General features: G+C 33.9%; 2 protein-coding genes across 11 annotated transcripts in view; one reads left to right on the top strand and one right to left on the bottom strand.

Annotated features, from left to right (window-relative positions):
• Positions 1–800: 800 nt before the first annotated feature.
• Positions 801–20,205, top strand: LOC108025717 (ras-related protein Ral-a). 3 transcript variants are annotated; one of them, XM_017096274.3, is made up of 6 exons: positions 801–1,107; positions 13,574–13,768; positions 14,493–14,653; positions 16,026–16,200; positions 17,576–17,699; positions 19,007–20,205. In XM_017096274.3, exons 2-5 carry the CDS (start codon positions 13,616–13,618, stop codon positions 17,690–17,692), a joined length of 606 nt encoding a protein of 201 aa, XP_016951763.1. In that variant the 5' UTR covers positions 801–1,107; positions 13,574–13,615; the 3' UTR covers positions 17,693–17,699; positions 19,007–20,205. The 3 variants fall into 3 exon arrangements, with proteins under 3 accessions (XP_016951763.1, XP_016951762.1, XP_016951764.1); XM_017096273.3 differs by having other exon boundaries at positions 801–1,036; XM_017096275.3 differs by lacking the exon at positions 17,576–17,699 and having other exon boundaries at positions 802–1,036.
• Positions 20,206–20,737: 532 nt separating this feature from the next.
• Positions 20,738–23,978, bottom strand: part of LOC108025718 (pneumococcal serine-rich repeat protein) — a 46,094-nt gene continuing 42,853 nt past the window's right edge. For all 8 annotated transcript variants that reach the window (XM_050889129.1, XM_044093267.2, XM_050889154.1 and 5 more), the window contains one exon: positions 20,738–23,813. In XM_050889129.1, coding sequence (XP_050745086.1) covers positions 23,743–23,813 — 71 coding nt within the window. In that variant the 3' untranslated portion in view covers positions 20,738–23,742. The remainder of the gene's footprint in view (positions 23,814–23,978) is intronic.

Genomic DNA, 23,978 nt, shown 5'->3' on the forward strand with positions numbered 1-23,978 from the left:
TATTGTGGCGAAAAATACCGAGTATCGGCGGCGTAGACGCCCTCTGGCGGGCCGATGGGTGCGCCTAACAGGCACAATTGTGACTGTTAAAGTCGCGGTCTGCAGGTCACTGGTTGGCTAGCGAGGGCCAGCACCACTGTTAACCGGTTGTGGCATATGGTATTTTGTGCTATAAATTTGGTACGATATCGATGGGTTTCTATCGAAGTTTGCCCATCACTAGGTGGTTTTATGTTGGAATTAGCCGAGACACAGTCCGATTTTAGCTGATACACACTCCCGGAGTAGAGGAGACACCCTGATGTTAATAACATCGATAGTTTTATTGTTATCGATTTGCAGAATGTTATGTTTTTTATTAACAAAAATAAATTAATTATGGAAACAAAATTAAGAGTGTTTGTGTAATTTAAGGAAAACAAAATTAAATGTCTTAAAATCAACAAACTATGTTTAATACAAAGAACTTGAGACATTTGCCTCGATATTGTAACTTCAGTGTGCAAGCGATTTTAAATGTAGAAAGTAAAACACCGCCAACAGAACACTTATTTGCAATTAATTATGACCAGCTATAAACTTTCTTTAAAAATATAATAAAAGTTTAAAATAATTTAGAAAAAACAGCAATATATCGAAAGTTAACAGAAATGTTGTGCTAAAACCTTGACCCTAACATTTCTGTTACCCCGCTGCACTTAACATTTAGTGAGGAGTAACCATCGATAGTCGAGTATCGATATGTCCGACAGCCTAGCACATATCGAAACCATCGGTGGTCCATCGGCCCTCTGCCACCTCCATCTAGTTTCACACTCACAAGCAAAACCATCGGTTTTTTATTTGCGGCGTGCGGCGGAAAAGAGAAACCGAAAGGCAGCCAACTTATTGTTGTGATCCGATCCTGTTCCTGTGCAGGCTCCACTCGTCTCCGACGCGCCCCCCACTTTTTTGTTCAGTGCATCAGGTGCAACAACAAACGCAGCGGCGGACCCAGGCGGACACGCAAAACACACCGAAAAAAAAGGAAAACGAAGTACGCAAAAAGGAGAGAGGAGAAGCACAAGCGCTTACAACTACAGCAGAATAAGTGATTACGCATATTTCGTATGTTGTTCTTGTTGATACCGTTTTTTTTTCTGTGTTTCTGCCATGCCGAAAAATACTTTCTTTTTACCCACACACGCACGCGAATTGGCTAACAGCTAGAAGGGAATTTGAGGCTTTTGTTTTATAAACAACTTTTGTAAAAGCCGCCAAAAGGCGCCTCTGCCGCCGTCGCAGTCGCAGTCGACGTCAAAGAAAGCGTGCGTGTGTGTGTGCGGTGTGCGTTTGTGTGCAGAGCAAAAGGCGAAAAAAACCAAGCCCAAAAGTGAAATTTCTCTCGGCGGTTTTTTTGTTGCCTTGTTAAATATTTAAATGTAAACTAAATAAAAGGCATTTGGCTTCTGTGTGTGTGTGTGAGCGTGCTCCATTCAGCGAAAATAAAGGAGACGGCGGCGAGGGAAGGGGAAGAGAGCGCGAGCCTTTTATCAACGGCTATCAGCGGAAATATTTGTTGCCGCACCCCGCTTGACCTTATTCTCTCTCGCTCCCTCTCCCTTCGTGCGCCGCAACCTCGCCCCTGCCTTATCGCCCTCTCTTTTCGCGGGCTGTGCAAGGTGCAGTCGGCGTCGACGTCGCCGTCGCCGCCCGCATTTTGCCCGTTGACTCATACACACACAAATGCCGCACACACACACACGCCCCCACCGCCCCCTTCGAAATCAACCTCCTTTACCGTTCCTTACCTTGCGGTATTTTCGCCAAAAATACTGCAGGTTTTTAATGAAAAAAAAAAATTGTTTAAAATTGCTATTTTTACTGCTCTTTATTTTAGTTTTTATTTTTTTTTTAATTACCTAATGTAAAAATCATACTGTTCACTTTTTTGCTAAAAAATCGAAAGTTAAGCTAATTTTTGAAACTTTTATTTTTGTATATAAAAAATAAATTTTAATCACTAAAAAAAGGTATTTTTAAAAACTTACCTTTTTCAACCATTTAATTTATTTTTTTATTACAAAATTGGTTCAGAAAATAAATATTTTATCATACGAAAAAAATGCATTTTTTTACAACCTTGCCATTTTTAAAATGTTTTTTAATTCAGAATTGGTATGAAATTTATCCCTTATATTTAAGAGCAACTTTCAAATCTATATTTGTTGTGGTAAAAGTAAATCGTCCAACATGTAATTTTTAAATACTTATTTTTATTTTTGAATTTAAAGATAAATACTTTGTATTATAATTAACTCTTTTTGCTTTTTTCCACTTGCCGTCTTTTGAAAAATACTGCAGTTACAAAATTAGAAAAAGGATCAATTTGGTATTTTTGACTTCGAAAATATTTGGGTTTTTGCCATAATAAATAAGTGAATTAGTTTTAAGGATATGTTTTAAAGCTTACCCAAGTATCGTATTTTTATTGCACGCACAGTATAAGTCGAAGTTAATTTTAATCCAAAATTCTGAACAAGTCAAAAATACTTTTTATCGCGAGGCCGTATTTTTTCTCGGTGTCTTCCCAGAACTTTTTGTAGCATATTTGTCATTTAAAATGCACGAATATTCCTAGAAACAGTCTTGCTATAATCTCAGTTATTTTGTGAGCTCGTTTTTTTTGTGGCATTCGCTTTGGGGCATTTGCGGATACAATTTTTTTTGTTTGACCCGTTTTCCGCTCTATTCTTGCCCCTTCCCATTTCTCTTGATCTCGACGAACGTGCCAGTTTTTGGATTCTGCTGCTAATCGGAGGAGCCACTTTGACATTAGCGTTAGATCATCATGACCGTAATCGTAAGCCGCTTCATGTTCCGTCTTTTTTTCATCACGTTAAAAGCGCTGCAAAAAATAATGTAAAAAAATTGAAAACTGGAAACGTGACACAGAAAAAATTGTTTGAATTCATGTTTTACAGTTTTTAATTAAGCTCAAGTTCAAGATCAATTTGAGAGCCTCCTGGTTTTAATTTAATACTTCTTCCATCTGACTCACTCCTTGATGATTCCCGAACAACTTGTTTTTTCCGATGTGTGTCACACACACACCGTGCTCTTCCCCCCCTCACCCGACGCTGGCTAATTATTTGTTTGTTTGGTTACCAAGGGGCGTCAAAAGCTTTCAGCAATAAAACGAAAAGCGAACGAGGAAAAAAAAGAGAATTATGCGCAAAAATGCGTTCTGAGTTGCTCCAAAACTGAGCCATCGAACGGTTGACATATGGTGGGGAAGTGCCGTTTGGGCTGTTATTGAGTTCATTGATTTTTAATTTTCCGAAATTAAACCATTTCGTATATTTTTTTAATAAAAAGTATATTTTGTGGTATTATATTTACTCTACTTGGTATTTTCAGTATTTTCCTTATTTTCTCGAAGGCAGATAAATTGTGGTATTTTAGTATTTTCTCTGACGTTGTACAACATTATTCATTTATTTTAAACAAAATAATTTATTTGTTAGTCATAAACGTCTATATATTGACAGAATTTTGTTTGTACATTGTTGATTTATTAGTTTATGTTTCCATGGCAACACTAACATTTTGTTTGTTTATTGACATCCCAGCAAAACGAATCGTTATTAGAACTGTAAATAGACAGTTTAATAATTAAGAAAATTGTATATTTTAGTAACATGTGAGAAGCTTAACTTGAACTCATGTTGACCTTTTTGTTATTTTCTGTTATATTTCTTGCCTTTGACCTTTTTCTAATACAGTTCTATGGCAGGTGAGAAAAGATTAACGATAGAGGAGTAGAAAAAAAACCCGCACTGACTCATGATCTTCACGATCTCGCGCAGTGACACAGTTTTTATATACTTTTCTCATCTTTTGTTTGTCGGCATCTCCGACATTTGCTAACTTGGCCCAAAGGCAGAAGATAGCGCAACTTGGCAACTTAGCCTAATTTATAGACATCAAGCTGTGATTTGCTCTAATTTCACTTCTAATGGGAGTTCGTCAAGGAAGACAAATCAGAGAAATGGGTTCTTTTCTGTTGGCCAAGACTCTATTATGGCCACATAAAAGTTTCTTTTGCTGCTGGCCTAATGCATGTACACTCAATTTGCTTCGGGAGGAGCCAAAGAAAAGGTCCCATAATGTGATTTGTCAAAGGGAAGAGTTCATGTCTCATTTATTGGGTTTTTACGATGACCGAATGTGTTTTAATGGCTTCGATTATCAGTTTTCTTAAAACCAAATGGCTTAATAAATTCCTAATTAAATGATTGTTGTACAAATTGTACATTGTATTTACTCTAGTTGGTATTTTTCAGTATTTTCGTTATTTTCTCGAAGGCATTTAAATTGTGGTATTTTAGTATTTTCTCTGACGTTGTACAAAATTCTTCATTTATTTTAAATCAAAGTACCATTTTCGTTCTTAAAAATGTGATCTTCCAGTGGTTAATCCCACAGATACTCGACGAGTTCGCGTAATCATTTATTTGTTTGCCCACTTCGGTTGTTACATCATCGTATCAGCATCTCCGAAGTTCTCTAGCCATTTATACAGGCCTCATACAGGTTTTATTTGGCTTTGTGCTCGGGTTCTCAAGTGTTTCTCCATGGCTTTTGTTGTTGGCCTATCGCATTCGAAGATCTTTTATCACAGCTGACTATGCCTAGGTTTTAATTATGCTCTCCTCGCTTCAGAAAACACTTCCCACGCATTGTGCTCGTATCTGTACCTATTTTCCTTTTACCACTCCGGTGTGAATTGAGTTGGTTTTTTGTGTGTTTGCACGGGGCTATATCCATCTCTATCTCCGAAAGCAGATCAAACTTGCTCGTCCAAATAAAACGCTTTGTAAATGGCTCCGAGCCACGCATTTCGCTTGACAAGTTTTCCTCAACATGTGCAAGGAAAGTTGTAGGAAAAAAGATGTACAACAAATGAACAAGTTCCCCAACACTTTCTCGGCGTGCAAAAAAAGATACTTGCCCATTTCGCGGAGGGGTCAGCAGAAATGTACAATAGTTCAAAGCGACAGGGCCGCAGAGGCAATTAAAAACAACATTACGCTGGGAGAATGATTAGGAATCTTTACACTCTTACCTATAAGTGCTCTATTTTAAGGAATATATATTTTATTGAATCTTGAAAAGGTTGAACTTATAAAAGTTTTAAGAATAATAACTAGTATACACGATTTAAGAACTTTAATTTTATATTGTTTTATAATATTGTAAAATATGAAAGTATTTTCTCTCTGTGGAGAAGCTATTTTCAACTTGACATTGAAAGCGTTGCACGCGACTGCGCAGCGGCGTCGAAATCGTTGACTCAATGCAAATTCAAATAAGTCACAAAAATAGTGACTCAGCTAGATAAAAAGCATTCCATGGGAGTCATTTTAGTAGTTGATTCTTACTAGAAGGCAAGTTATTATTTATTAAAATTATATTTCAAAGTTTTTCAAAATTTTATATCAAAAAGAAAAGGAAGAAGTCAATAAATAGATAGGAAAACATAGCTAAAAACAAATAATCTTGTTTTTCATAGAAAATAACAGGGTTGTATTACGATTTATCGAGTTCATTAGCGTATATCGATAAAACCGATTAATTTTTTTACGTTTGTCGAATTTTGTTATGCAGTGTAGTTTGCCTTAATCGCACAAGTGCATTGAACCGATCGAACGGAGGAATAGCCTTCCCTCAATGAAATAAGAAAAGTTCACTTATAGAGATTTATTTGCTGCTCGATTACTGACCTCTGTACTGCATGGCCATCTCTATCTCTTTCCCACCATGTCAGCCATCTCTTTTTCACTTCCTTGGAGTACCCAGACCTGCATTTAGTGATGTACAAAAAAGGAGAAAGAATAAAAAACAGATTAAAATGCAAAATTCCCACACAAAGTCAAAGAAGTTGTGATGACAAGTGGCAAAATGAGAGGGAGAGAGGGATAGACAATAGTGTGCGTGTATTTTCCATCTTTTTTCCGCACACATGCCAGTTTATTGAACTTAATCTTGTGCGGAAGTTTTACAAAATCACGCCTCTGCGCTTTGGAGAATGCAACAAAACAAAAAAGAGTGCCAATAAATTAAAATAAAAAAGAAAAGAAAAGCGGCGACGGGAAATTCTGGCTGCACTTGTTGTAAATTCTGCAAATGGCGCAGCAAAATAAATAAAAGGGAGGCAAAAACTTGGCAGAAAATTAAACCCAGTCAAAGAGCAGCCAGAAAATAGGGGGGCGTGGCATTCGAAAAGGGATTTTAGCATTTCAATTGCTCAATTATGTCTGGCATTTCGTTTATCTCTGGTTAGTTGGCTTTTCTTGTTTGATTTCGAGGCAAAGGAATTTTTGCCATAAAATCGTTCCAGTAATTACCATAAACTTATAGGATAGTCTTATAAACATTTTCTGCGGTCTATAAATACGGCTCGTTTTGCCCCTATTCGTGCACATGAAAAAAATGGCACACATACTATTTTATTTTTAAATGAAAGTAAAAAAAATTAACTTGAAACAGAGGTACTGGTGAATATAAAATAGGAATTTGGATACATAAAAATATTACCTATTTTATTTGCAGATCAAAAACTGTGAAACAATTTAGACTAACGATAAACCTTTATTTTTTCTGTCTGCATTAACTGTAACTTTGTTAACCACAAAATCGGCCCCCAAGGTTATAGCCAACAAACCACAGCAACACGGGGGCAGTCAAGCAACAACAATAACACCATAACAACGCCAACAAGGCCCAAAGTAAACTAAAATCAGCTAAATATAAATTCATTAATTTAACAGTTAGGCTTGAAATGGAACTAGCAAAACAAAGAAAAAAGCAGCTATAGCAAAGCAAACATGGCAAACTCTGACACGAATTTCCCGAGGCACACGCAACACGCATTCGAAAGATGGGAAAACTGTTGGCTAAAAACTAGTAAATGAAGATACAGACCCGAATAGTACCCAAAAGATAAAGATGAGTTCCAGGTACTACAAAAATTTAAATTAAAATACTCAGGAATTTTTATAAAATATCTGAAATATTATACAAAATATAAAACAAGGTGGAGAGTTAAAAGAAATGTAAAAACAGTCAGCAAAAAATATTTTATGTAAAGAATTAGACCAAAGTGGTACCTCAAAAATAAGTAACAGTATATATAACTAAAGAGATCTAAAAAATACAAAAAATATTCATAGAAAGCCCTGTTAGTTAAAAAAATAGTGAATACATTTAGATATCTTAATATTCCAGTACTTAAAAAATTAAAAAAAATATAATATATTCCAAGTTAAGATTAAAGTAAGAGATCATCGATTTTTTTTTTATATTCGGAGATGGAATAACAGACATTAAAAAGATCCCAAAAATCACCCCGAATAACCTGTAAATTGAACATAAATTTAGGAGAGCACCAGAGGAGCCCCCGAGACCCCAACTCTCTCACCTGATATACATAATATCTGGGTATACCCCCTTAAGGTGTCATTAGAGCAACCTCCCCACTAATGGTATAATGCCAGCACAAAGAGCCAAAGGAAATTAAGGCAATGCCAAAGGCCAGAAACACGAAGAGGGTGACAAAAGAGACGGAGGAGCGAGAAGAAGGGAGAAAGAAGGCACGAAAGACCCGCTTTGTGGGAACTGGTAATAGCGGTAAACTCGTAGACTTTCGTGCACTTTAAGCATTAAACTAAACTCTTCGAGTTGCACATGCCACACATCACGCTTGGATAACCACCCACAAAAAGGAGAAACAACTACAGTAAACGGTCGATTACGACCGATAGATAATTTCGATTGTGCCAACGATTTTTGTATCATGAATTAAATTGATAGATAAAGTTAGTTAACTAACAGTGTCGGGATAGGTTTTTGATTTTTTCGATAACCTTTTATATTTTGTATACAAATAATTGATAATAGTATATCGATAATTAAATTGGGTTTGTTATCGATAATCTTAAACAGCAACGATGTGCTTTCTTTAATTTTGAGCATTGATAAGGCCAAAGATTATGCTAAACTGCAGTAAATACCGGCAGAAATACCTTTGGTTTAAAATTCTATTCTGTTATATTTCATGCATAGTTCATGATCTATTTTGATACTATTATGATCATATTTATAAATACGATAATGATAATTCCACAGCGAAAACTTAGGGTACAGGTAACCTCACTTTTCTACCCTTCATTTATATGAAATTCGCTAAAGTACCCACATATTTTCAGGCAGTCAATTAATCAAAGAGCTCACTGTACTAATAAAAATAAAAGCAACCGTGGCTGAAGACCATGAAAAGGCACGAAAAACTAAACTCGAAAAGGAGAAGACGCTTAAGACTGACGTCATCGGCAACCCACCACCACCGAAAAAAAAACTATAAAAAGGGGGGATAAACGGAAAAGCCGAGTAGAAAAAAGCAAAGGAAAAATCAAATCGAAATCGAATGGGAAAATAGGCGAAACCATGATATGAGTAATAAACAAATCGGACGCCCAACGGAGCCCGGGGTTTGAAAGTGTATATAGGTATGGCAGAAAATGTGCAGGGAAATTGCAGATGGTGAAAAACTTCATAAATTCTCTCGATCGCCGATTTCTATGGTCTGTTCAAAATCACTTGGGACCAAATAAATATCGGCACAAGCGGTACGATTATTCATACTAAATAATTGGCCCGGGCGAAAAGTTCACTCGAAGTGTATAAAATCGGCAAAGGTAGTTTATATACTTTAGGGGAAAAGTGCAAACATTGTTGCCGACGAAAGTACTATAGTTTGTGGGCTCATTCGAGCGGGAAAAAGGTGAAAGGAAATTTTAGAAAAAAAAATGTTTAGCCTTTGATGTCTTAAAGATTAATGTCTACTTAAGTAAATATTTAAAGCTATCTTTGATAATATAGCCAGTAAAGTAACTAGAAAAATACTTTCAAATATATCGAACAGATAGCATTTCAAAGCTGCTTTTAAATTTTATTTTAAAAATTTGTTTATAAAATAAAAAGCTTTGAGGTACCAACAATGAGTAAATGGAAAGAAATTTATAGAAAACAAACAACTTAAATATAATCTTAAAAAGATATTTTTAAAGGACTTTAAAAAATCATTTTAAATGTCACAAATATAGAGCTCAATTAACATGAGTACAAACGTTTGAAAAGAGTGTGTTTGAAATGCAAATATTTGACAATGATAGATGAGTTTATAAGAAAAGTAGAAAGCGTTTAAGAATTTTTAGAAAAAACTTTGAAGGTTCCTACTTGTTTATTTTTTTGTATTTATTGGGAGAACAAGTTGTTTGATGTTTATTATAAACTCAACCTCTATTGAAATCTTTGAAAACAATTAAACTTTACAAACGCCATAGAACAAGTCAATAAACCGAATGCACGAGTCTAATAATTAATATTTGATCAACATGAAAGAGCAATTCATGTTGACACACACCAAATAGAGGAAACGAAATTCCGTTTTTGTTTAAAATACTAACAAGAACTTTGGCTAATTTATGCACAAAGCTGGGGGTGGTGGGTGGTGGGTGGCGCTGGGGTAAACAACAACTAGGGAATTACGTCATGACAGGTGAAACGACCTTTTGGCTGTATTATTTTCACCGATAGGTAACAAATGAAATTTCCGCAAAACGCAGCCACCAAACACGAAATGTTTGGATTTTTCGTTTTCAACACACGTATATATCTGTGTACTTTTATTTTGCAATTCGTTCTATTTTTTGCCCGCCTTTTAATTAGAGGGAATTCTTTTTTTAATGCCAGCCATTAAAAACTAAAAATTCATTTGTTCTTTGCTTGGCTTTTTTATTATAACAATTAAATTGGTTTTTACGAGTTTTCGGTTAAGGAAAAATATATAATTTTCACCAAAATATATAATTTCCAAATTCCCAAACGGCAAATAATCTAATCAGCAGAATCAGCAGACATTTTTTGTTGTTTTCCCAGTAAAACTCAGAAATTAATTTCCTAATTTCCTAATCACGATTTGTCGAATTTCCAGAATAACAATCAAGTGAAATGGGTCCAAGTTTATCGAAATTATTGAGAAATAATTGATGTTGTCCCAAGCTTTTAGCAGTTCCAGTTCATGTGATAAGTTCGGCTTCTTCGAGTGCTGTTCATAACCGGTCACCATTAACCATGGGAGCCATATCTCGTCTAACTCGACGGTTTACCTCCAAGCCAACGTTTTTTCATTGCAAAAAAATAGGAGTTTTGATCGAACGGCCATATTTCAATTGGAAATGGCAAATTCCTAGTTGTATTTGTGCAACTTCACTATTTTTTGCCTGCTCTCGACTATAAATTGATCGGGAATGCACATTCCGCTTCTGGGACCATGTAGTCTTGGCCATAATTTTAATTTTAGAGAAACTGCAGATGCGGAAAAGTGTGGTCTTCAAGATCGTAAAAAGATTTTTTTGGAAACATTATTATGATCGTTTTATGTGCTCCATAAATGATTTCATGCATTTTTAAAGTTTTCTGTTAGAGTTGGGGAATTTCGCCCTCGTAAAAAATGTTGCAGAGGCAATATTAAAAACTAAATTGTTGCCAAAGGAATTTCTAAGAAAAGAAAATGGAAAGTATTTTGCAAATTTTTTAAATTTTTTAAAGGAATTTTAAAGAAAATAAATGTTAAAATATTTTGAAATTTGTAAATATATTTTATTATAAATATATTTTATTTAAAGAAAAAATGAAAAAGTGTTTTGTTTTTTTTTTTTTAACAAATTATAATCAAAATGTTTTATAAATTTAAATCAAATTACTTGTTATAAAATTATTAAAAATATAAATTTCTGTAAAGAAATGATTACACGTATTTTTCAAATGTTCAGAAATGTTTTTTTTTTAACAAATTATAAAAAATGAGTAATAAATTCTAATACAAATAGTAAAGGTTATTATATATTTGTATTTTATATTTTTAAACTAATGTATCAACATGAATCCCTTGTAAGAGGTATTCAGGAGTGCATGCACTCCCCTTCATTTTTGATTCACCAGGTTTTTCCCGTATTTCGCGTTGTCAAGCTCGCACAGCGTTGCGTATGAGTAATATGCAATTTAACAAGTTTGCCGCCGCTATTCCCAGGTGTTTCTGCCAGCAATTGGCCAACAATCCTCCTTGACAATTCAATTGACTCAGCCTGGGTGTGGGAAGTTTTTTCTTTCATTCTTTTGCAGCCTTTTATTTGCGCACTCTCTCGAGTAAAAATTGATTGACGTGCAGCTCTAACGCTGATTACTCATACGCAGTGGTGGCCCAACTGGTTGACTGACTGACAATTGCCCGCCGTCGTTTCATTTCGCTGGCTGACTGACTTGTTGCCTCCGGATTCATTCGACAGCGCCAGCTGCCTCCGCCCGCCCGCTTTTCCATTCAATTTTCCACTTTTCCACCGCCGCGTCAAATGGAAAGGCAGCTAGAGGAAAACTAAAACCTAAAGAACAAACATTGAAAAGACGGAGGAAATGGAGATAAAGGGAATTGGCTTATTTTTGGAGAAACCCTTTTGGTAACACATTTGTTACTTCTGCCGTTCCTTTAAAGTTTGATATATATTTTATATATTTCCATGCATTTTGTAATACATTTTAGTGCTTCTTAACTGTCCAAAAAAAGAAATGATTAATAATGGGTACCGAAAAAGTTATAGCCTTTGAAAATTGGAAACAAATATATAAATAAAAAAATATAAAACTAATTTGTCAATATATATATTGGGCTTTCTCTATATATTAATATATTTTATATTACATATAGTAACCAAATATCTTTTTTGCACACTGAATAATAATACTAAATTAATAAAAATAATTGCTTGCAAACTCCACTATTCAGTTTATACTTCAAAACCGGCTTAACAAAATGTGTTATCATTGTATCGTTTTCTATAGACATATAAATATACTTAATATTACAATAAGTGTGTATTGCGCCCATTTTCCTTAGCCTTTGCAAAACCAGTTAACTTAACCCATGCAGCCACCATGGATAATTATTTTAATGCTTTTGCATTTCAACGATTTCATTGCGGTTAATATTTGTGCCGCATAAATGTATCCAATTTTGTGGTTATTTTCGGTAACTTAAATACCCAAGCAACCCTGAGCCAGCTGGGTGTTCAAAAAATCGGGTTAGGCTGGAAAATGATGCTGTCTATGGTGGGGGAAATCAGCTCGAATGTTTGAACTCTTGAATGGAAATTGGCCAACTGCCAAATGGCCACGTGCGTCTCGATTTCTCTTTGGCTCATTTATAGGGAACATGTATCCCATTCGCAGTCCCATTCCCTCAATGCGTACTTTTCAATGCCTCAATTTATTGCAATCGATGACGCAGTAAGCAAATGCAAGGCGCTTTCGGGAAATGGCGGGGCATGAATGGTCACAAAAGGCTAATTGCAAACGGCAGCAGCTAAAACAAAAAAAAATCGAAAAAAAACCCCAGAGTCATTTTGGCCCGGTCTGCATTATGCTGCTGTATGTTGGCCTTTATATGTTGCTCGTATGTGCTGTTGTTGTCCCGCTTCGCCATGTGTAAATAGTTCAATGAACCTTTCATTTTATGCTTCATTTGCGACTCGAACAAAGCAAAAGAAACAAGCCGGCAAATGCGGCAATCGGCTATGCGAAGATAGAGATACTCTATATGTAGATACAAAAAATATGGCGATAGCAAAACAATTGAAGAAATATTATTGGTAAAAAGATCAGTTATTTATAGACAAATTTAATTTATTCACGAATTAATTGCTTTTAATAATGATGATACAAATAAATAATTAAAATGTATTAATAATGGATGGAATAAAAACCAATACTGAATGAATCTTGTTTTGTGAATGAGAAATAAACAAGAGAGTAAAGTATTTGATTTATCGATATTTTAGTATATCGATTAGGTTCTCCAAAAGTTACATTTATTTAAGAAGAATTTGATCAAAAGGTATTTATATATAATCCTATTCATAGAATATACTATTTTTCAAATATAGTAATACATAATCGAGGAATGTATTTGAACTTCAATATATCGATTAAAAGTTATCTAAAAAATCGATAACCAAAAGTATTAAATTAATGTTTTAATAAACAAAAATACCCCTTGCTAGAGCATTGGAAGTGTAAAAAGTACAATGGCGAATCATTGGCGGCTTTTCTTATTGCCATCGCTGGTTACGTAACCCCGAGAAAAGCTGAAAAGCCGAGACAAAAACAATCAGTAAACCTGTGAGCCGACTGTTAAGTTGACAGCTGCAATCTTTTTGGGGTAACACAAATAAGATCGTGGTTTCTTTTGCAGTTCCACCATTCATAACTTGCCATTTAAATAAACCCATTCGCACCTTATGTATTTGCACAAACTGCACGCCAAAAACAGAGAAAAACATGGCGAAACAACGACAAGAAATATGCGTATATATTATACCTTTTTGGATCTGCTGACGACCGTCCAAACAGGAAGCACCCATTTATTTGCTTAGTTATTTATTTATTTACTGTTGCTTCTGTTGTTTCGGGCTTCCAGCCAGAGAGTGTGCCAGCCAGTGGAAGAGCAGATCCCGCCATCATGAGCAAGAAGCCGACAGCCGGACCGGCGCTCCACAAGGTCATCATGGTGGGCAGCGGCGGCGTGGGAAAGTCCGCCCTCACACTGCAGTTCATGTACGACGAGTTCGTCGAGGACTACGAGCCCACCAAGGCCGATAGCTATAGGAAAAAGGTGAGGATTCCTGTGATAATAATAATATAAAAGTGGTATATGGTAGCCCTAGATGGTGTAAATATGATATAAAGCATTAATTCCTCAGATTGGAAAGGTGATTTTTTAAGAATTTCGATATAGAAAATAAGATCTTAATAGCATTATAGCACTTCCTGATTTTTGTAGAGAAATTAAATATATAGAGGTATAAAAAAAGGCTAGGGTACTTATGATATGAAGTACAATTTCCTCAGATCCGTAGGATGGTTTTCGGAAATCATATAATAAAAACCTAATAAGATCTAAATAACTAGTCTTAGAGTTAGAGTTAAAGAGATTCTTATAGTATGAAGTATAGGTTTTCCAGATACTTTGCAAAGGGTTATCGGCAATCCTTATATAGAAATATAATATAATAAAAATAAAATAGACTTCATAGATGTATTATATAGAAAAGTAGGTTTACGACATAAGTCCCACATAGGCCAATGAATATAGGAAAAAGTAAAGGGGTTTCTATAAGTTAAAGTGCAAGTTCCTCAGATTAACAAAAAATAGAATGGCAAATAAAATATAATACCCTGATTTTTTGTTTGGAAGAAGGTGTACAACTTTAAAGAGTTTTTTTTAACATGTTCTTAATTTTAGTGTTTAAGTTGGTATCAGAAAAAATATAAATATTATTGGTTGCTGATTTTTTTAATGCGGATAATTAATCACATTTATAATATTACCCAAACAGGTTGTGCTGGACGGCGAGGAAGTACAAATAGACATATTGGACACGGCTGGCCAGGAGGATTACGCCGCCATCAGAGACAACTACTTTCGCAGCGGCGAGGGTTTCCTCTGCGTCTTCTCCATCACAGACGACGAAAGCTTCCAGGCCACGCAGGAATTCAGGTGAGTGTGTCAAGCGGTTCTCTGGCTCCCCGCCCTCTGCATTTTCCCCCCGGCCTTTTCCCAGCATTTTCCCTGAGGTCTCTCGAGAGTGTCGCGTCTCGGGCTGACAAGTGTCGCGGTTTTATTTCCCACACGAGCCTTACTTTCCGTTGTGGCCACCTCATATTTCTTGTTTTTATTATTTCGCACTGCTAATTAGTCACACAAGTGGTCCAGTTGTTTCCCCCCTTTTTTTTGGGATGTGTAATTAATCCCTATTCATTTCTTTGCCTTGGAGTTTGAATGGGTTTATAAATAAGCTACGAAATAATTTTGTTGTTTGATTTGATGAGTAATTTTTTAATCACTTTCGGACTTCCTGTTTGGGTATATCATTCTTTTGACTCATTTATTTGGGTCTAAAAATTTATCATGTTTCTAGGAATAAAAAATATTATTATTAGTTAGGCCACCTCTTTAATAATTGAAACCCTTAGTACACACCATCTAATTTCTTTATATTTTGATTAGTAGCTCCTGGTAATTCCACCTGTGACTATGCCATATCGCTGTTTGCCCCAACTCCCACTTGAGACCCCCGCTTTCCATCGACCCAATTGAGTTATTCAAACTTGGCAACTTAATATAGCTGCAGGCAGATAAATATGACTGGAAAAATGTTATTAGACGTCGGCCAGTGACAAGGGGCGTGCCTTTACCACCTATATTTATTTATTTTCCCATATTTATGAGTTCCCCTGTCCATTGCAGTGTATGTTTACATGCTTTTCTCTGTTTGCCTGCTGGCTTTCGCACTGAGTCACTTCTTCTGATAAGGGCTTATCTATCCGTTTTGATGAGGTTCTCATTTTCACATTGGCAAATCCTAGGGATTTCTAATAAATTAAGTGTTACATGTGTTTGGTTTTTTTTTAATCTAAAATTAGGAAGACTGGAAAAATAAGACTTCGGTTTCGTCCTCAGAAAATGTTGAAAAACATGATAAACTGTAGCAAAAATATTTCTTATTTTATATACATATAATAAAAACATCTATTTTCATTTCATTGAACTACCAATATTTAATTGATTAAAAATGAATTCAAAATTAGAAATATTCATAAAATGTTAATTTTTATATACAAATTACACCATAAATATGATTCTTAATTTTTATTATATAATAATTACCAATAAAAATTAACATTTTGTAAACTTCAAAATTCTTTTCTCAATAAAATGCAAATAATATTTTTTATTTCTACTTTTTTTAGACAAGTTGTTGTGTTTCGTTCATTAAGAAAAATCGCCAGCTTCTGCTTCATGTATATAAATGATGTATTTTGATTCATGAATCCCATATTAATGTAAAATTCTCCTTTTAAACTTCCAGAGAGCAGATTTTGCGGGTCAAGAACGACGAGAGCATACCGTTCCTGCTGGTGGGCAACAAGTGCGATCTGGACGACAAGCGCAAGGTGGCCCTGAGCGAGTGCCAGCTGAGGGCGCAGCAGTGGGCGGTGCCCTATGTGGAGACCTCGGCTAAAACCCGCGAAAATGTGGACAAGGTGAGTGGTGGAGCGGCTCCCGCCGAGGGGAAGTTGATATTCTTACCACCCCAGAGGAGGAAGCGATACGATCCATTCGCGAGGCAAATGAAAACACTTTAGAATTGGCAAGCTAAAAGGTTTCTCTCGAACAAGCTAAAACTGCACCCGGTTTTCAGTTCGTTCAACTAGTTTTCCTTACAGAGCCTATTTACTGTGATTTGTTTTTTCTTTGTTTCACATACAAACGAAAACATCACTGAGTACCACCTATATTTGACGTTCTATCAAGCAAAACACTCACTTTACAGTGTATTCTTATCATGTTGTTTGAGTTTCATCAAACTGTAGAGCTGGTTTGTGATTAGAAAAACCAACACTCGTCCACTGAAAAGTATTTGCGAGTCTTAGGGGAGAAAAAAACTTAAAACTTAAATTTAAGTGGTTACGAGAATTATTATTAAAAAAAGTAGCAAAAAAATAAGGGTCATAGTTATGCTATTTGCTCTCCTAGAAAGTGTTATTTTTTAAGATGTTAAAAACAGAATTATAGACTAAGCTAATCCAAGTTCAAAGATCTCTCTGTCTTTATAGTCATACGCTCAATTCAAGGCTAACATTTCGAGCGTTTGCAAATGATAATGATAAGTGGGGGCGTTCAGATAACAAAGCCATTGAAAAAATGTCAGCAGTTTTGCTATGGTTTTTAAAAAATATAAAAATCTTATCGGGAAGCAAAACAATCAAGGGAAAAACCTAATGATGAATTAAACTGTAATATGGTACAAATGAAACAGAAAAATCCTATAATCTTATAGTATTAGAAAATGTATTACTAGTAAAATAATGGGATTCTTTTGAAGAATTGCACTTTTGATGATCATTAAAATTAGAAAATTAGTAGCAAAGTAGTTTTTATTATGTATTCACTAAGTATTTAATTTAAAATCTTTATTTAAATTTAAGCAAATAGACAAAGACCCCATAGAGAAGCTAAGAAACCTCTGATTTATAGTTTTCTTGGTAAATCAAGTTGATTTATTTTCCCAGCCACACATACACAGCGAACCACACACAGATACACACACACGCACACAGCTGAACACACAATTAATGCACTGCAAAAAATATAAAGTCGTAGGCTAACTATCCATGCTTTCAACGTTGTAGTTGCCTTTAACAAATATTATTTACATTTTATTTTGTACTTGTATTGATATACATATGCCAAGAGCTAATTAATAGACCTCCATGTAAACGAAATGGAAATGTGTGTGTGTAATTATGTTGGTTCGATCTCTGACCATTATTTATATATTGAACTTGCGTTTACTAATTGACTCTCTGATGCTGATGACTTTGTATATGACTCTTAATTCCCAATCCACAATTACAGGTATTTTTTGATTTGATGCGCGAAATAAGATCACGAAAAACCGAAGATTCGAAAGCCACGAGCGGGCGTGCTAAAGATAGATGCAAGAAGCGGAGACTTAAGTGTACCCTACTTTAGGCATTAGGTGCATACAACTCTTCCACTATCAAATACGATCTATAATATGTATCCTATATGAGTATATGACCACACCCACCTAACCCGTAGACACTCTAATTCGTTGCTTTTAACCCCCAGCTTGATTGCTTTCGGCACTTTCTCAATCTATTTTACTAATAACTTGACCTTGGTTCAATTTATATATATATATATTATTTTTTTTTACATTTCCGCTTGTTGGATTTATTTATATGATTTTGTATAATATTTCGTTTACCAACACTGAACATACAACTAACTCTTCTAAAAACACATGAAAGCTTTAACCTTCTAGATAGACTAGCACTGAAATTTGGGATAAACACTGAAGAAAAATTGATAGCAATATTAATAGCATAGATCGAGATTTGGAGTTTCTAATTTAGCCTTTATAGGTATACATTTTTGAGGTTATGTTTAAGAATCGATAACATTCCCACGGGTTTATGCTTTTTATAAATGGAAATAAATCATTATAAAATTGTAATTTACAATTTCCTATTTTGTCATTCCCAATAAGTGTTACTAAAACTAAAAAGTTTCAAAAGCATAGGTTATCGATTTCTTTTTTGAAATGTATAAATTTTTTTCAAAGGACTCCACCCTCTAATATGGGGTATTCGCATGAATATGTTTGGTATAAACAGTTTTTCAATGGTGAACAAACAATGAAAGCCTTATTACGTTTTACCAAGGTTTAAGAACTAAAGGTTTTGGTTTTATAAACAAAATATTACATTTCCTAAGGAACCTAAAACTTTCCAGATGACACTAACACTTCCACAAAAACCCACACAAGTTGTACATACACATACACGCTTATACAAACACTTTTATAAAACAAGATTGTTTGGAACTATTTTTTTTAAGCATTTCAATAAATTTGAATTTGCTTTTGAAATATGCTTGACATTTTCACATAATTTAATTTGGTTCGGTTGTATTTCTTAAAACCTTTCTTTTAGTGTATGAAAACCATAAGCAAAATACAAAGAACGGGTAGTTTCTCAGCTTTAACAAACTAAGAGATAATACTACATTTTTACATTTTCCTCTCTTATTTTTCTGGACTTAATTTGTTAGTTTTGAAATTTCCTGTTCTATGGTGAATGAAGAAAGTTTAAGACACTGCTTAAACTTTTCCTTTGTTTGTTCTTTCTTCTTTGGTTTTAGAGACTTTTCAAAATTTCTGTAATTATAGAAAAACAATTTAACCCCACCACCTGAAAAATTAATGATGAAAACGTGTAATGAAATACAAAATGTACTAATAAATCTCTGTTATATGTCCAGGTATTTTATGATCTAATCAGGGATATTTCATCGCGTAAAAAACAACGTCAGACGGACGTGAAACAGCCGCCGAAGCCCAATTCTCATTGCTGCCAACTGCTGTAGGATGAACAACAACAACCAGAACATCAATAACCGACAACCATACGATGAACAACAAACAACTGCAGCAGCAACAACTTGGAAAACAACAACGGCCACACGGATAACACCAACCACAGAGTAGAAGATGGAGAACAGACCGATATGTTAATAAATAATTAACTTAGAGAACACCAGAACAACACACGCAAACAGCAGAAATTATCAAAATTTAGTTGCCACACACTCAGAACTCAAACTCAAACACGTACTCCAAGTTAACTTGCATTGTAATATACATAAATATATTATTTAGGCAATCGATTTACCCCGAAAAAATGAAAAGCAGCACAGCAGCTTACAAATTCTGTCGTTTAGTTTTCGTTTTTTCCTTCAACTTATCGATTTTTGTGTTGCCCCGTAAAAATAAAATGTTAAAACTAAAACAACCACTAAAGCTTAAACGTATTAAATATAATCGCTCTTAGACACCTAAACGAAAAGCCCGTAATAATTATGCAATTTAATAAATGATATAGATATTTCTCTTGTTTAATTATACATATGCATACATTTTTTGTAATATTTTAAAGTTTAATAGCGAAATGCAAACAACACAAACCAACAAGAAACCACACAGAAAAGCTTTTTATAAATACATCTAAATATATATATTTAAATATATACGAAATAGTTTAAAGTATAAAAAACACTTCGCATGCTAGAGAAGAGAAGTAAATAGAAAGGAAAACGAAAACAAAAAGATATCTCCAATTATTAATTGTAAACGAAGTGAATCGAAACAAATTTTTAATGCAATTTTTGTAATTTTCTAAACCGAAAGCAAATGAGTAGGGATAAATAAACAAACAAAAAACACACACAAAAGAACAATGATGAACTGATGTTTGCAGCAAGCATTGGAGATTTTTCTTTACCGCAAAGTTACTTTTTTTCCACGCTAAAACACATCCAACATATATTTAGCAATTACTCCCGATTCCCGATTGATTTGCTCCTTTGTTTACTTTTGTAACTGCATTCTGTATTGTAATATTTAAGCTATTATTATTATGATAATTATTATTATTAAATATATAAGTTATATATGCAAGCGATTGATGGTTGGTTCAACTTTTGTATTAAGCATTTCCCTCGTTTTTCCTGTGAAAATTGTTGCAAAAAACGCGAAAACACAGCTAGAACACTCAACCATTTTTTTTTTGTTCTTTCCTCCTCACAGACACTCCCGCATATATCCAACACAAAATCAAGCAAGAACCCGCATTTTTTTTATATAAATATATATACATATACAAACTATAATTACGAGAGTTAAAAATGGCGATTGATGGAGTGTATGTTTAGCTTGACTCAGAAATAAACCGAAAAATATGAGAAATACAGAAGAAAACTTTGTTTACTTCCTGGGCCTGAAAGTATGCAGTGTAAAATATTATTTTTGGGAGCCATAACTACTTCTGAATTTTTCAGCTATCTTTTGGATATGGAACCCTCCACGTTGAACATAATTCCCTAGCTGGTTTTCAAGGATTGGCATTTTAATTATTATATATTCTAACCAACCAGAAAATTGTTAAACAGTTCAAAACCCCCTTTCCCCCCAAACAAAAACGATTTTTTATGAACTCTGCTTTGAAATCTCTGTTTTTATTTTTTTTTACGCATTTTCTGTTTTCTTTACACATTTACATTTATATAATATATATATATATATCGTTCTTCATATATATTCTTTTTTTACGCTTTTTTACTTCTTGACATACTCTTACGATTTTGTTGGTTTTTTTGTTTGTTTATTTTGTTTGCATTTCGTTTAAAATTAATTTTACAAGTTACATTTACAGCTAAAAAGGTTTTCTCTCGTTTTCTTTTTTGTTTGAAATTGTTTTTTGTTATAATCTTTTCTTGTTTTTGTTGTTGTCTGCTTTCTCTATAAATATAATTTTTTTTGTTGAGTTTTCTCCTTTGTTTTGTTGTTTTTTTGTTGTGTATATTTAATGATAATTATAATTTGCAATACTCCCGATTTGTTTTCAACTTAAAGAACAAACTTGTTTAAACATTAATAATTAGTTAAGTTACGCTTAAATTTCTAAAATGAAATCGTTTTGTTGTTTGCTGTTTTCCTTGTTTCTTTGTTTTTTTTTTTGTTTAATAAAAATTACGCCAAAAATTATTATGTTCAATCATTTGTTAACTGCCTACTTACAAAGGACGTTAAAAAAAATTCAAGAAAAAACATTTTCAAAATGTGTTTTTAGTTAATACAACGAAAAAAAACATAAATTAAAGAACATAAAATCTAAGTTAGGAGTTAAGGTTAATTCTTCAAACGTGTGTTGGTTGGTATTATTAATTTTATACATTTTCTTTTATGATTAGTAACAGAAATCGAGTGACAGACACAGGCATATTTCACTACATAGTTAATTCAATTTCTCCTTCAACTTATGCGACTAAAGCATTTTACATTCAAACACATTTACACAGACGTTCCATACACATATATATATATTTCTAGTTTATAGATTTCGATTTTTTATGGTTACTTGCTCTTTCCCTTCGTGTAAAACTCTCCTGTGTGAAAATAATTTTTGATTTTCTGTCCCTTTGGTAAAAAAATCTAAAAAAAAATTAGGTCCCCCTCGATGGAAAAAAAACTGAAAGCTTGACAGTTGCCCCGCATGTGTTTTAAAGTATTTACAAAATATATGGAAAATTTCACGCTATCCGACCGGCTGGCTCACGATTTAGTTTGTGTATACAAATATATAGATAGATGATATATAGTTTTATATTCATTGCCCCGACGTAAAAAATTTGCAAATATTCAAGGGGAGTAGAGAGAGACGACCTGCTCGCGCCATCTCTGTCTGTCCCTCATTATTGTTCAAGAGATATCTTTTGCTAATACTTGTATCAATCCTCCCCTGCCTCCTTTCTAGATACATATGTGTAATATATATATATATATATATATATGCTAACACATACACATTGAAAAAAATGCTCCAAAATATAACATTCAGTTTTATGTTGCTGCTTTTTGCTAGATTTTCCCTTATCGTGATAATTGTGTTGTCTATTTCTAAGTTACTTTCGTTCTTTCCTTTTTGTTTTTGTTTTGTATTACCTTTCCTTGTATATAAATATTTTTATAAGCTTTAGATTTTTGGGGGGATGGGGGAAGTGGTGTATCAAATTTTCTGTTTCTACTTTGATTCCGTTTCAATGGCTTTAAGGCGGGAATTGAAATTGCAAGAGAAGGTGTGGTTCAGACGCAATCACTACATACATATTGTACCATATATGATAATGTCTTATATGCGTGTCTTTCCAGAACAAGATCAAAAGCAGAAATTCTCTAAAAAAAATTCAGTTAAATAGGGGAGAAGGGGGCGTGGTGTGTGGGTGTGGCTTTTGTTAGCTTATTGCACTATTACACATTTTTGCTACGATGTTTTGTTTGCTTGCTACATTAATATCTAATTCAAATATGGGTATTACACAGATACAACACTCTCTGGCCAGCTCTTCACTTTAGTTTTACATACTATTGGTTAATTTTGTTGTTTGCAAACTCACACATACTTGACATACAAGCACTCTAATTTGATATATAATTCTATTGATTTGATTTTTGCTTCGTTTCGGTATTTTTTTTTTTGTGTTTTTATATGTTAAGTTTTGTGGTTTCGCTTTTGAAAGAAGAAGAAAGTATATCGTCCAAAAGAAATTATTTCTGGTTCAGTTTTTTGGTCAAGAAAAGAGACATCTATCTTTTTTCGTTTTAGCATTTTTCTTTTGCCACATGAATTTTGGAAATTCTGCTTTTACATATTTCTAATTTATAAACTTCTTCTTCTAAGGTTTAGATACATATATATATGTAGATATATATATACTTATAAAGCGTTACCCATTGGTGGTTTCTGTTTCAACAGCGCATTTTGGTTTTGTTTTTTGTTTTCCTGTTTTACATTTAAGTGTGCTATTCTTCTTGGTGTTCTTTTTTCTCTTCTTTTCTAGGCTTCACTATAAAGTAGTACAATTAGATATATAATGTATATAGTATATATGCATGTTGATGGGCCTGTGTGTGTGGTGTGTGTATCTTGTAGATTGGTTTGTTGTGATTTCTCAAGCTGTTGTTGTTGAATGCTGGCTGTCGTTGTTGGTTTGCGTTTATTTAATTGGTCTTCTCTTGTTGCTGTTGTTGTTGGTTTATTGTTGGTGTTGTTGCTGCTGCTAGCTCTTTTCTCCCGCGTTGTTGCTGTTTCTTTAAAAATTATTTATTAAAAAATAATTTTCTTCTTCACTTTGTTGATTTTCAAAATCGATGCTAAGTGTTGGGCGGAACTGTTAGATAGCTTTTGTTTTTTATTTTTGTTTTACATAAAAATTACAGTTTTTAATGTTTTCCCTCTGCTGTTGTTGCTACTGTTGTTGTTTTCAATGTGTGCGAAAGTGTGTGACATATGTTATATTTTCTTCTCTTGCTTTAAGAAAAATGAGTTTTTAGAGAACCTTCTTCTAGTTGTTGTTACATTTTGTTTTCATAAAGGTGGGAGCTGTTGCACACAATTCAGTTGTTGTTGTTGTTTTCATTATTGTTGTAGGTGTTTGTTGGTTTACTGTGCCGTAGTCCCAGCACTGAGCATCAGGAAATTGTAGTTGCGATCCTTGTCCGCCTGATGGAAACCTGTTGAAAAGACGGTATTAGTGGTTTTTTCAGTTTTCTTAAGTTTAAATATTTAATTCACCAACTGGTGTTGTGACTTTAAAAGGTTTTCTCTGATTACAATCATTTTTGTTAAGTGAAAACTCCATTAAATGGTTTACAAATAATTGTTTAATCATTTAAAAA

Source organism: Drosophila biarmipes, chromosome X (assembly GCF_025231255.1).
Source record: "Drosophila biarmipes strain raj3 chromosome X, RU_DBia_V1.1, whole genome shotgun sequence".
Taxonomy (NCBI): Eukaryota; Metazoa; Arthropoda; class Insecta; order Diptera; family Drosophilidae; genus Drosophila; species Drosophila biarmipes.

Bases quoted from the DNA above. Each gene is read 5' to 3' on its own strand.
- LOC108025717 (XM_017096274.3), top strand. From the start codon at position 13,616: ATGAGCAAGAAGCCGACAGCCGGACCGGCGCTCCACAAGGTCATCATG. The intron at 14,654-16,025 runs GTGAGTGTGTCA...TTAAACTTCCAG, and splicing joins CAGGCCACGCAGGAATTCAG to AGAGCAGATTTTGCGGGTCA. The intron at 16,201-17,575 runs GTGAGTGGTGGA...CCACAATTACAG, and splicing joins CCCGCGAAAATGTGGACAAG to GTATTTTTTGATTTGATGCG.